This window comes from Pelobates fuscus, chromosome 5 (assembly GCF_036172605.1).
Source record: "Pelobates fuscus isolate aPelFus1 chromosome 5, aPelFus1.pri, whole genome shotgun sequence".
NCBI lineage: Eukaryota > Metazoa > Chordata > Amphibia > Anura > Pelobatidae > Pelobates > Pelobates fuscus.
Window position 1 is genome coordinate 274,510,901 of NC_086321.1, and position 13,888 is coordinate 274,524,788.

General features: G+C 46.1%; 1 protein-coding gene across 1 annotated transcript in view; it reads right to left on the minus strand.

Moving 5' to 3' along the window:
- Positions 1 to 1,683: 1,683 nt before the first annotated feature.
- Positions 1,684 to 13,888, minus strand: part of LOC134611443 (glyoxylate reductase/hydroxypyruvate reductase-like) — a 76,052-nt gene continuing 63,847 nt past the window's right edge. The window contains exon 9 of the mRNA XM_063455328.1: positions 1,684 to 1,905. Within this exon, the coding sequence (XP_063311398.1) occupies positions 1,784 to 1,905 (122 nt within the window). The 3' untranslated portion in view covers positions 1,684 to 1,783. The remainder of the gene's footprint in view (positions 1,906 to 13,888) is intronic.

A 13,888-nucleotide genomic window follows, 5' to 3' on the forward strand; every position in this document is an offset into this window, starting at 1 on the left:
GACATAGACTGGAGAGGTCTGGGATAATTTAGTGCCACATAATCGGGGTTCTGTACCAACAACTCTGTACCAACAACTAAGAATGTTACAGTTAATTTCTTGGAAATTTGAACAAATAGTTCTCTAGTGTGCTTGGACCATGATGTCCTGACTGTTCCTCCATGGAGGTGTCCAATGCTCTCTTCCACTCCCCTATGGAACACAGTGGAGCCAGGAGTTCATTGGACAGTAGCTGCTGATATAGCTGGAAGATTCCCATAGACAAGTGCTCCTCTACTATACAGAGGGTCTCAAAGGCAATATGACCTCTACACAGTGAATGAGGCATGGGGAGTGAGCTGATAAAATGGGATATCTGTCTACAGCAGAAGAAATTCACTGGGCATCAACGACCACCCAGAACTAAAATCCAGGGACTTCCTATCAGTAACCCAACATTGTGAACCTTCTGATAAGATGCCTGTTGACAGCTCCCTGACTGCACTTCATGCTTACATCGTTCACTGCGTAAGCTCTCTGCACACTTCATCATCTGTCTTCAAATGTCCCATGTAGTGATCAAATGTCCCATGTAGTGATCAAATATCCCATGTAGTGTTCACTATGGGTGAGCTGCCCCTGCTATGATCGTATTTAACAATTTTATCTGTGAGACAGGGATTAAGAACAGCTATATCTGGCATATCGTGGGGTGCATTTGCCCTTGTGCTTCCCCTGGGTTTGCTCCTATCCTGACCTCAAATGTTATTCTACGGGGTGAACGCTCATATGCAGGATCTCCTAGTGCTGCCTCTGCTATGGCCTAATGGCAAATGCTGGCCTGCTCATAAAAAGATTGACCGAGAGCCTAGATGGAGGCACCCAGTTCCATGATAGAGCTAACAGCTCTATCAGCTCTACAGCGGTGTGGATTTCTAAATTTTAAAATGTAACTTCATTATCAGACCTTACAAACACATATGTCTTAAATAAAGGGGATACGTAGACATAATATTACATAGCAGGGAACATTTTAGTAGCTGCTATGTGTTAAGGTTTAAAATCATTAAGCATATATTCCCATAGTAGTATTATATCATAATTCATTTTAATTGCTACATAATTATTTATCTCACATATTATAATTTAATTTATATAACATATACCTCATATTATCATGTTACCTTGACTTCTAGTTAAAATGCTAGGTTTGCTATTTAGAAGATTGTGTTTTTGTAAAATTCCTTGTAAGACTGAAAGTTCACTGCAGGGTATCCAACACCCCTACATTGTCATGGTCTGTTTCTGCGTTCCTCTTTTCACTCTGCAGCGCTGTGGAACACTTGAGTAACCACAAAACTCATAGTTAGTGTCAAACCAACATTCAAAGTTTATTGCGCACTACATACTAATATATAAGACAGTTGTCTAAGGGTGTACATGTTAACTGCATATCAACCAATTATGGGGGTCTGTAAACATCTAAAGTTATAGCATAGTCTCCATATAAAGTTTATAATAAGGACGGTATATGTTATGAGGTGTAGCGCAGATATGCGGTTAGGTACTTTTCCATTGTCAGTACGAATAACAGTTTAGTAACCATTTTAAAAGCACTAGATATTGTATACATTATGAAATGCTCACCTCATTTTGTATAAACAATTTAATATAAGCAATAATACAATTTACTCCATTGATTATGATTTGTTGATAATAAAAAATAATGTCTCCTTCTGCTGAAACAATAATTTGAAGATTTCCACGGTCTTCTATGCCTGTAATAAGTTTGGTGGTTGGGTTATTAGAGAGGCACCTCCTTTGGCATCATGTCCCCTTTCAGTCCAGCCAGTAGATTGTTTGCTGCCAGGGCCGACATAGCATTCCGAGTTTCAACAGTGGCACTGGCAATGTGCGGCAGAATGACTGTAAAAACAAACAAGACATAAACAGAGTTATATGGCTGTCTAACTCCCAACAGACAACAGAAATGCAAATTAGTGGTGAATATGTTGGGTAATACCAGCTTAATACCCTACTTCATTTTATGTATAAACTGTGATAGGTAGCTATTATATATCAGTGTCTTAAGATTGTAATTTTTCATGCATCAGGCTTGACTGTACTTGTCATACACACAAGTTTAGCAAGTTTAAAAGTACAATAAATGATTTCATCTTTACCTTGTGGTAACATAATTGCTTGCACATCTATAGATTATAAATCTTATTTAAAAGTAAGTTTCACCCCTACTTATCAGTCTGTTCTATAGTATAGAGTCAACATAGCCTCTTATGAAGACAGTTCAGTGATGTCAGGATCGGGTCAGGGATCCAACACGCAGAGTACAAAGAGTAGCTGATACGTATACCGGTCCTTAGAATGGCCGGACTTAACGTATAACTACGATAGAATGGTCAGAGAGAAGCCGAGGTCGAGGGAACGAGAAGACAGGTAAGCGAGAGACAAGCCGGGTCAAGGATAACAGAAAGACAGGAGAGTAAATACCAAAGCCGGGTCGGAACCAAAAGACAAGAGAATAACAAAGCACTGTGTGACTAGGCGGACTAGAACCACGACAGGGCAATGAGTGAATGAGAGAGCCACTGTTAAGTATCCTGGCTAGGGAGAGAAGACACGCCTCCGGCGAGTCCTGATTCGTCTCCCGAGATTTGAGTGGCAGGACGTTCCGGGTTGGCGTCATGACGTCTACCTCCGGTCCTCCTGTTATAAAAGGAAGTGACTCCCTCGCGGCCGGCGTTAGCAAGACCGAGTGAACCGCGAGGGGCCGAGGAGACATGCCGTCCGGACGGATAAACTTCTAAGTCTCTACCTCTTTCAGAGGTAGAGACCTCAGGTACCCTGACAGTACCCCCCCTCTCAGATACGCCCACCGGGCGGAAGGAGCCGGGGCGAGATGGAAAGCGGGAGTGAAATGCCCTGCGAAGGCGAGGAGCATGAACATCCTCTTGTGGTACCCAACTCCTCTCCTCAGGACCATATCCCTTCCAGTCAACTAAATATTGTACTCTCCCCCGGGAGACACGAGAATCAATAATGGAGTTAACCTCATACTCCTCCTGACCCTCCACCTGAACAGGGCGCGGAGGGGCGATTGTGGAGGAGAATCTGTTACAGATTAGAGGTTTCAGCAATGACACGTGAAAGGAGTTCGGGATGCGTAGAGTAGCAGGGAGGGCTAGACGATACGCCACTGGGTTAATTCGAGTCAAGATCCTGTAGGGACCAATATAACGAGGAGCGAATTTCATGGAAGGAACTTTAAGACGAATATTCCTAGTACTCAACCAAACTCTATCGCCTGGAACAAAATTCGGAGCCGCCCTTCTGTCAGGGTACCTGTGGTCTCTACCTCCGAAAGAGGTAGAGACTTAGCTGTTCCTCCATCCAGACGGTCTGATGGCTCCCTTCCCCGCGGTCTATCCGGTCATGCTAGGCCGGCCGCGAGGGAGTGACTGCCTTTTACAGCATCTAGGCAGGAAGTAGTCATCAGGACACTCCCCCGGAACAACCTGTCAGTCAATGGCTGCAGGACCAATCAGGACGCCTTGGAGGCGTGGTTACTGCTCTGAACAGGGTATTTAACAGAGCTTCTTTCATTAGCTCATTGCCCTGTCGTGGTTCTAGCTTGTTCTAGTCACTCAGTGCTTGTGTATTCTATTATCCCTTTTGGTTTTGACCCGGCTTGTTTACCTTACTCTGCTTATCTCTGTTACCCTTGATTCGGCTTGTCTCTCGCTTACCTGTCTTCTGTTACCCTCGACCTCGGCTTGTCTTTGACCATTCTATACTGTACTACTTACGTTAGTCCGGCCATTCTAAGGTCCGGTATACGTATCTGGCTACTGTTTGTACTCTGCGTGTTGGATCCCTGTCCCGATCCTGACATTACGACAGGGCCAATGGATCCTGCAAGTACAAACAGTCAGCTGGCTTCTCCTGATCCTAGGTTTGAAGCCATGGATCACAGAATGGATCAGATGGCGCTTGCGCTACAGGCTCTATTAGCTTGTGCCAATAACCCACCAGAGGAGATACGTAATACCCCTGTTTCTCCTGTCGGTTCAGGTCTAGAGGTAGCCACAGTGGGTGCTTCTTCTCACATTACCCCCCCAGTACGCTATGGTGGGGCTCCTGAGAAGTGTCGTGGTTTTTTAAACCAAATTAGTATCCACTTTGAATTGCAACCTCGCTCTTATCCTACAGATAGGGCAAAAGTAGGATTTATTATCACCCTACTCATTGAGAAAGCTCTGAGATGGGCCAACCCACTATGGGAGAACGATAATCCATTAGTTTATAACTATAACGCATTTGTAGCTGCTTTTAGAAGAACATTTGACCCTCCAGGTAGAAAGGTTAATGCAGCCAGATTACTGTTGCGCCTGAGACAGGAGAACCAAACACTGGTGGATTATGCACTAGAGTTCAGGTCTCTGGCGGCAGAAATCAAGTGGAATGAGCAGGCGTATATGGATGTATTTTTGAATGGCCTATCTGATGTAATCCTTGATGAGGTTGCTACCAGAGAACTCCCTGAGAATTTAGAGGATTTAATTTCGTTCATCTCTCGTATAGATGAACGTCTAAGAGAGAGACAGAACACTCGAGAGAGGAACCAGAGACCTTCTTTTAGGTTAGCTCCCGCTGTTCCAAGTCCTGACTCCACGATATCTTTGCTTACTGAACCTATGCAGATAGGGTATACCCGCCTCTCTGAGGAGGAAAGACAGCACAGGAGAAGAGAGGGTTTGTGTATGTATTGTGGAGCCAAGGGTCATTTACTCTCGAACTGTTCTAACCGCCCGGGAAACGCTCGCACCTAAGTCTCTCTAGAGGACAGGCCTTGGGTGTTTCTATTTTGTCCTCTACTCCTGATTATAAAGATCACAGGCTTCTGCTACCAGTTTCCTTAACTTGGGGGAAGGAAGTAGTAAGGGCTATGGCATTGATAGATTCCGGTGCTGCTGAGAATTTTATCGACCAAGCCTTTGCTAGTAAGAACAATTTCCCATCCCAGCTAAGGGAGACACCTTTGGCCGTTGAGGCCATAGATGGTAGACCACTACTAGACCCTGTTATCTTTCGTGAGACCATACCCATTAATTTAAATGTGGGTATCCTACACGTGGAGAATTTATCTCTTCTGCTCATTTCGTCTCCTTCCGTTCCCATAGTTCTGGGGTACCCATGGTTGAAAAAACATAACCCTATTATCGATTGGGAGTTAGGAGAGATACTCTCGTGGGGCCAGGGCTGCCAGGATCGGTGTTTGTGCAAGGTTTCTCCATTAGCTAATATTAACATACCGGAGAATCCTACTCAGTCCACAGAAAGACAAATACCAGACCTTTACCTAGACTTAAGGGCAGTGTTTGACAAGAAGAATGCCGATTCTTTGCCTCCACACAGGTCATTTGACTGTAAGATTAAGCTTCTACCCGGCACTATGCCTCCGAGGGGCCATGTATATCCTTTGTCTGTTCAGGAAAACTCGGTTCTAGAGGAGTATATTCGGGAGAATTTAGAAAAGGGATTCATCAGGAGGTCTTCTTCTCCGGCCGGGGCTGGGTTCTTTTTCATTAAGAAGAAGGATGGCACGCTGAGACCTTGTATCGATTACCGAGGCTTGAATAAAATAACTGTCAGAAATGCCTATCCTATCCCACTGATTACCGAGTTATTTGATCGTCTTAAGGGCTCCAAAATCTTCACCAAGTTAGATCTCAGAGGGGCTTACAATTTGGTGAGAATCCAGCAAGGTCACGAGTGGATGACGGCATTCAATACCCGGTATGGCCATTACGAATACACTGTTATGCCATTTGGACTATGCAATGCTCCTGCAGTATTTCAAGATTTGATTAATGAGGTACTTAGGGAGTTTCAGCATGATTGTGTTATTGTTTACCTGGACGACATACTAATACACTCTAAGGAGATTGAGACTCACCATAGACAGGTCAGAAAGGTATTACACAAGCTGCTGCAACATGGTCTATATTGCAAATTGGAGAAGTGCAGTTTTGATCAGTCTCAGGTAGACTTTCTTGGATACGTGATTTCTGGGGAGGGTTTTAAAATGGATCCTGTAAAACTTCAATCTATTTTAGACTGGCCCTTGCCCAAAGGACTCAAGGCTATCCAAAGGTTTATTGGTTTTTCCAACTACTATAGGCGCTTCATTAAAGGATACTCCTCTATCATTGCGCCTATTACCAATATGACCAAACAAGGGGCTGATACTAAGTTCTGGTCTAAGGAAGCTCTGGGTGCTTTCAAGACTCTCAAGGAACTTTTTGCCTCGGCTCCCATTCTAGTCCATCCTGATACGACTCTGCCTTTCTTGCTCGAGGTCGATGCCTCTGAGACAGCAGTTGGGGCTGTTCTGTCTCAAAGGTTAGGGGTGGATAAACCGTTACACCCTTGTGGTTTCTTCTCTAAGAAATTTTCTGGGCCTGAGAGCAGATATGACATCGGGGAAAGGGAACTGTTAGCAGTCATTAAAGCCTTAAAGGAGTGGAGACATTTGTTGGAGGGGACCCTACACCCTATTACGATTTTGACGGACCACAAAAACTTGTCCTATATTGGGGAGGCTAAGCGCTTATCCTCTAGACAAGCTCGTTGGTCCTTATTCCTGACTCACTTCAATTATGTACTGACTTACAGACCTGGTTCTAAAAACTCTAAAGCCGATGCATTATCTCGCCAATATGAACCTTCTACTGTACCTGAACCAGTTCTTTCTTCTATAGTTCCGAAATGCAATATCATTGCTAATACGAATCTCAGGATTCATTCTCCATTACTGGCCGAGATCGTTAAGTTGCAACATCTAGCACCTAAACAGACTCCTGCGGGCCGTCATTTCGTTCCTCCTGCTCTTCAACTGGAACTTTTACAGTGTTTACATAATAGCAAGATGGCGGGACATCCTGGTATTCGCAAAACTTACGCGTTGATCTCTAAGGACTTCTGGTGGCCTGCTTTACGGAGGGATATTGAGGAGTTCATCGCTGCATGTGAAGTTTGTACTAAAACCAAACAACCCCATACGCTTCCATGTGGATTCCTGCAACCCTTGGAGGTTCCAGAAAAACCATGGTCCTGTTTGGCCATGGACTTTATTGTCGATCTACCTATCTCTAAAAGACAGACTGTTATCCTCACCGTGGTTGACAGGTTTACTAAGATGGCACACTTCATTCCCCTGCCTAAACTCCCGTCTTCTCCCGAATTGGCAGAGATATTCGCTAAGGAGATTTTTCGCCTACATGGGATACCCTCTCAAATTGTATCGGACAGAGGCTCCCAATTTGTTTCCCGCTTTTGGAGGTCCTTCTGCTCTCAACTTGGTATTAAATTAAACTTTTCTTCTGCCTATCATCCTCAGTCTAACGGAGCTGCTGAACGTACCAACCAGAAAATTGAACAATATTTACGATGCTTTGTTTCTGAACACCAGGATGATTGGGTCGGTTTGATTCCTTGGGCGGAGTTTGCACACAACAATCTCGTTTGCGATTCTACTCATTCAAGCCCCTTCTTCATGAATTATGGTTTTCATCCGTCTATTCTTCCTTCGGATTCCCCTTCCCAGGGGGTGCCGTCGGTTGATGTTCATGTTGCCAATTTGAGGAAGTTGTGGGATCAAACTCGACAAATCCTTGTGCACAACTCTATGTTGGTCAAGAAACACGCTGATAAACGTAGAAGGGCGGCTCCGGTCTTTGTTCCAGGTATAGGGTATGGCTGAGCACGAGGAACATCCGTTTAAAAGTGCCCTCTATGAAGTTCGCTCCTCGTTATATTGGACCCTACAGGGTGCTGACCCGTATCAATCCAGTTGCGTATCGTTTAGCTCTTCCTAATACCTTACGCATCCCGAACTCGTTTCACGTTTCATTGCTGAAACCACTCATATGTAACAGATTTTCCTCCACAATAGCCCCTCCTCGCCCCGTTCAGGTGGAGGGTCAGGAGGAGTATGAGGTTAACTCTATTATTGATTCTCGAATCTCCCGGGGGAGAGTACAATATCTGGTTGATTGGAAGGGATATGGTCCTGAGGAGAGGAGTTGGGTACCTCAGGAGGATGTTCATGCTCCCCGTCTCCGCAGGGCGTATCACTCTCGCTTCCCATCTCGTCCCGGTTCATTCCGCCCGGTGGGCGTATCTGAGAGGGGGGGTACTGTCAGGGTACCTGTGGTCTCTACCGCCGAAAGAGGTAGAGACTTAGCTGTTCCTCCATCCAGACGGTCTGATGGCTCCCTTCCCCGCGGTCTATCCGGTCATGCTAGGCCGGCCGCGAGGGAGTGACTGCCTTTTACAGCATCTAGGCAGGAAGTAGTCATCAGGACACTCCCCCGGAACAACCTGTCAGTCAATGGCTGCAGGACCAATCAGGACGCCTTGGAGGCGTGGTTACTGCTCTGAACAGGGTATTTAACAGAGCTTCTTTCATTAGCTCATTGCCCTGTCGTGGTTCTAGCTTGTTCTAGTCACTCAGTGCTTGTGTATTCTATTATCCCTTTTGGTTTTGACCCGGCTTGTTTACCTTACTCTGCTTATCTCTGTTACCCTTGATTCGGCTTGTCTCTCGCTTACCTGTCTTCTGTTACCCTCGACCTCGGCTTGTCTTTGACCATTCTATACTGTACTACTTACGTTAGTCCGGCCATTCTAAGGTCCGGTATACGTATCTGGCTACTGTTTGTACTCTGCGTGTTGGATCCCTGTCCCGATCCTGACACCTTCTACGTTTGTCAGCATGTTTCTTAACCAGTACAGAATTGTGTAGAAGAATCTGTCGAGTCTGATCCCACAACTTCCTCAAATTGGCCACATGGACATCAACCGACGGCACTCCTTGGGAAGGAGAAACCGAGGGAAGAATAGATGGATGAAAGCCATAGTTCATGAAGAAGGGGCTTGAATGCGTAGAGTCACAAACGAGATTGTTGTGCGCAAACTCCGCCCAAGGAATCAAACCGACCCAATCGTCCTGGTGTTCGGAAACAAAACAACGTAAGTATTGCTCAATCTTCTGGTTGGTTCGTTCGGCAGCTCCGTTAGACTGAGGATGATAGGCAGACGAAAAATTTAATTTGATGCCTAATTGAGAACAGAACGACCTCCAAAAACGTGAAACAAATTGGGAGCCTCTATCAGAAGTGATCTCCGAGGGAATCCCATGCAAGCGAAAAATCTCTTTAGCAAAGATTTCCGCCAATTCAGGAGAAGTCGGGAGTTTAGGCAAAGGTACGAAATGTGCCATCTTGGTAAATCTATCGACTACGGTGAGGATAACCGTGTGCTTTTTAGAAACAGGCAAATCCACAATAAAGTCCATTGCCACACAGGACCAAGGTTTGTCAGGAATTTCCAGAGGTTGTAGAAGGCCACACGGAAGTGAGTGCGGTAGTTTAGTTTTAGTACAGACCACACAAACTCCGATAAAATCCTTAATATCCTTCCGTAACGAAGGCCACCAGAAATCCTTGGAGATCAAAGAATACGTCTTGCGGACACCCGGATGACCAGCCACCTTACTCTCCAATAAATGTCTCCACTCCTTCAAGGCCATTATAACCGCTAGTAGTTCCCTGTCACCAATGCCATATCTGCTTTCAGTACCTGACAATTTTTTGGAAAAGTATCCACAAGGATGTAAAGGCTTATCTACACCCAACCTTTGGGACAGAACAGCACCTATACCAGTCTCAGAAGCGTCAACCTCGAGTAGGAAAGGTAGTGTAGTATCAGGGTGAACTAAAATTGGTGCGGAAGCAAACAGCTCCTTGAGTGTCCTAAAAGCCAGAAGTGCTTCAGTAGACCAATTCTTAGTATCAGCCCCTTGTTTGGTCATATTGGTGATGGGAGCAATGATAGAGGAGTAACCCTTAATGAAACGTCTGTAGTAATTGGAGAAACCAATAAATCTCTGGATAGCCTTGAGACCCTTAGGTAAAGGCCAATCTAATATGGATTGGAGCTTCTCTGGATCCATTTCAAACCCCTCCCCAGAAATTACATAACCAAGAAAGGTAGTTTGGGATTGGTCAAAGCTGCATTTCTCTAGTTTGCAGTATAAGCCATGCTGAAGAAGTTTATGTAAAACCCTTCTGACTTGTCCGTGGTGAGTTTCAATATCCCTGGAATGTATAAGTATATCATCAAGGTATACAATCACACAGTCATCTTGAAACTCCCTAAGAACCTCATTAATAAGGTCCTGAAATACCGCCGGGGCATTGCAGAGGCCAAAAGGCATTACAGTATACTCATAGTGCCCATAACGAGTATTGAATGCAGTTTTCCACTCGTCACCGTCGTGGATTCTCACCAAATTATAAGCACCTCTAAGGTCTAACTTAGTGAAAATTTTAGAACTTTTTAATCGATCAAAAAGCTCGGTGATCAAGGGGATCGGATATACATTTCTGATGGTTATCTTGTTAAGACCTCGGTAGTCAATGCAGGGTCTTAAAGAACCATCCTTCTTTTTAACAAAAAAAAATCCAGCCCCAGCAGGCGAGGAGGATCTTCTAATGAACCCCTTGTCTAGGTTTTCACGAATGTACTCCTCTAGAACTAAGTTTTCATTCGTAGACAAAGGGTATACATGACCCCTGGGGGGCATGGTACCAGAAAGTAAATTAATTTTGCAATCAAAAGGCCTATGTGGTGGCAAGGTATCAGCCTTTCCTTTGTCAAATACTGCCTTTAAATCTTGATACAAGGACGGTATCTGTACTTTGGTAGAGTCGGTAGCGTTATTAAGTGAGTTGACACTACAAAGAGGTGACACTTTCTTTAAACAATTCTCTTGACAATCCTGACCCCACGAAACTATTTCCCCTGATCTCCAATCTATAACGGGGTTGTGTCTTTTAAGCCAGGAGTATCCCAGGACTATGGGAACAGAAGGAGATGAAATGAGTAGTAGGGATATTTCCTCCTTGTGTAGAATACCAGTAGTTAAGTAAAGAGGTGTGGTCTCTCGGAAAATCACAGGCTCAACTAAAGGTCTACCATCAATGGCTTCAACAGCCAAGGGTGTCTTCCTTAACTGGGATGGGATAGAGTGTTTGGTGAGAAACTTTTGGTCGATAAAACTCTCAGCAGCGCCGGAGTCTATCAATGCCATAGTCTCTAAAGTACCCTTCTCCCAAGTTAAAGAGACCGGTAATAGGAGTCTATGTTCTTTGTAATTATGAGTAGAGGACAAAATCGAAACACCCAAGGTCTGTCCTCTAGAGAAACTTAGGTGCGAGCGTTTCCCGGACGACTGGAACAGCTCAAACGTACATGACCTCTGGCCCCACAATACATACACAGTCCCTCCCTTCTCCTGTACTGTCTCTCCTCCTCTGAGAGACGAGTAAGGCCTAACTGCATAGGTTCTGAAGCCTGTGGATTTTTGGTTTCAGAAATTTGAAATGATGGTGCTGGTCTAAAGGAAGATTTACCGGTTCTATCTCGAGTATTTTGTCTCTCCCTTAGACGTTCGTCAATACGAGAGATAAAGGAAATTAAGTCCTCCAGGTTCTCGGGAAGCTCTCTTGTCGCTACCTCATCAAGTATTACATCAGATAATCCATTTAAGAATACGTCTATATAGGCCTGTTCATTCCATTTTACCTCTGCCGCCAAAGACCTGAACTCTAGTGCGTAATCCACAAGTGTTTGGCTGTCTTGTCTAAGGCGCAACAGTAATCTGGCTGCATTGACCCTCCTGCCAGGAGGATCAAAAGTTCTTTTAAAAGCAGCTACAAAGGAATTATAGTTATAGACTAATGGATTATCATTCTCCCACAACGGATTAGCCCATCTCAGAGCTTTCTCAATGAGTAAGGTAATAATAAATCCCACTTTTGCCCTATCGGTAGGGTATGAACGAGGCTGTAGCTCGAAATGAATACTGATCTGGTTCAAAAAGCCACGACACCTCTCAGGAGAACCAGCATAACGTACAGGTGGGGTAAGTCGGGAAGAAGCACCTACAGTAGCTACCTCTAGCCCTGAACCCACAGAAGGAGCAGGGATATTACGCATCTCCTCAGGTGGATTAATAGGACGAGACAGCAGCGCCTGCAGTGCTAGAGCCATCTGATCCATCCTATGATCCATGGCGTCAAACCTAGGATCAGGAGAACCAAGCTGACAATTTGTACCTGCAGGATCCATGGCCCTGTCGTAATGTCAGGATCGGGTCAGGGATCCAACACGCAGAGTACAAAGAGTAGCTGATACGTATACCGGTCCTTAGAATGGCCGGACTTAACGTATAACTACGATAGAATGGTCAGAGAGAAGCCGAGGTCGAGGGAACGAGAAGACAGGTAAGCGAGAGACAAGCCGGGTCAAGGATAACAGAAAGACAGGAGAGTAAATACCAAAGCCGGGTCGGAACCAAAAGACAAGAGAATAACAAAGCACTGTGTGACTAGGCGGACTAGAACCACGACAGGGCAATGAGTGAATGAGAGAGCCACTGTTAAGTATCCTGGCTAGGGAGAGAAGACACGCCTCCGGCGAGTCCTGATTCGTCTCCCGAGATTTGAGTGGCAGGACGTTCCGGGTTGGCGTCATGACGTCTACCTCCGGTCCTCCTGTTATAAAAGGAAGTGACTCCCTCGCGGCCGGCGTTAGCAAGACCGAGTGAACCGCGAGGGGCCGAGGAGACATGCCGTCCGGACGGATAAACTTCTAAGTCTCTACCTCTTTCAGAGGTAGAGACCTCAGGTACCCTGACAAGTGACAGTGTAGAGCAGGAGAACCCTGCATACAGGCAGTTCTCCTACTTTTTGGCACAGCAACTATAATACATGTTATGTGGTTGAGTACTCCCTAGTTAAAGCTTCTTGAATTGGATTGCATTCGATGAGAATAGTAAAACTTAGTATTGTTAATCCTTTCAAACGTCAATGTGCTTGGAGTGAAGTCTGGATGATGGCTGCCCAGGGCCGGACTGGCCCACCGGGATACCGGGAAATTTCCCGGTGGGCCGTCGGCACCTGGGGCCGGGCAGACACCTGGGTCTGCTGGCGGCCTCTGGGGGTCTGGTACTGGTGGCCGCCTGGGGAGGTCTGCTGGCGGCCTCTGGGGGTCTGGTACTGGCGGCCGCTGGGGGAGGTCTGCTGGCGGCCAGTATCTGTTCTGTCTCTGCTCTCCCACCCCAGCGTGCCGCTTAATGAGACCGCGGCCAGAATATGACGTCATATTCTGGCGCCGGTCTCATGCAGCAGCGCGCGAGGGCGGGGGAGCAGAGACAGAACAGCCTGCTCCCCCAGCGGCCGCCAGTACCAGACCCCCAGCGGCCGCCAGTACCAGACCCCCAGCGGCCGCCAGTACCAGACCCCCAGCGGCCGCCAGTACCAGACCCCCAGCGGCCGCCAGACTCCAGCACAAGTTCCCCAGCGGCCACCAGCACAGACAGCCGTCTGCACTGCACGACCCCCTGGCAGGTAGTAGTAATGTGTGTTATGGTGTGTCTGTCTGTATGGTGTGTGTGTGTGTGTCTGTCTGTATGGTCTGTCTGTATGGTGTGTGTGTGTGTGTGTGTCTGTCTGTGTCATGGTGTCTGTCTGTATGGTGTGTCTGTCTGTCTGTCTGTATGGTGTGTGTGTGTCTGTCTGTGTTATGGTGTCTGTCTGTATGGTGTGTGTGTGTGTCTGTCTGTATGGTGTGTGTGTCTGTCTGTATGGTGTGTGTGTGTGTCTGTCATGGTGTGTGTGTCTGTCTGTGTCATGGTGTCTGTCTGTATGGTGTGTGTGTGTGTCTGTCTGTCATGGTGTGTGTGTCTGTCCGTCATGGTGTTTGTGTCTGTCCGTCATGGTGTGTGTGTCTGTCCGTCATGGTGTGTGTCTGTCTGTCCGTCATG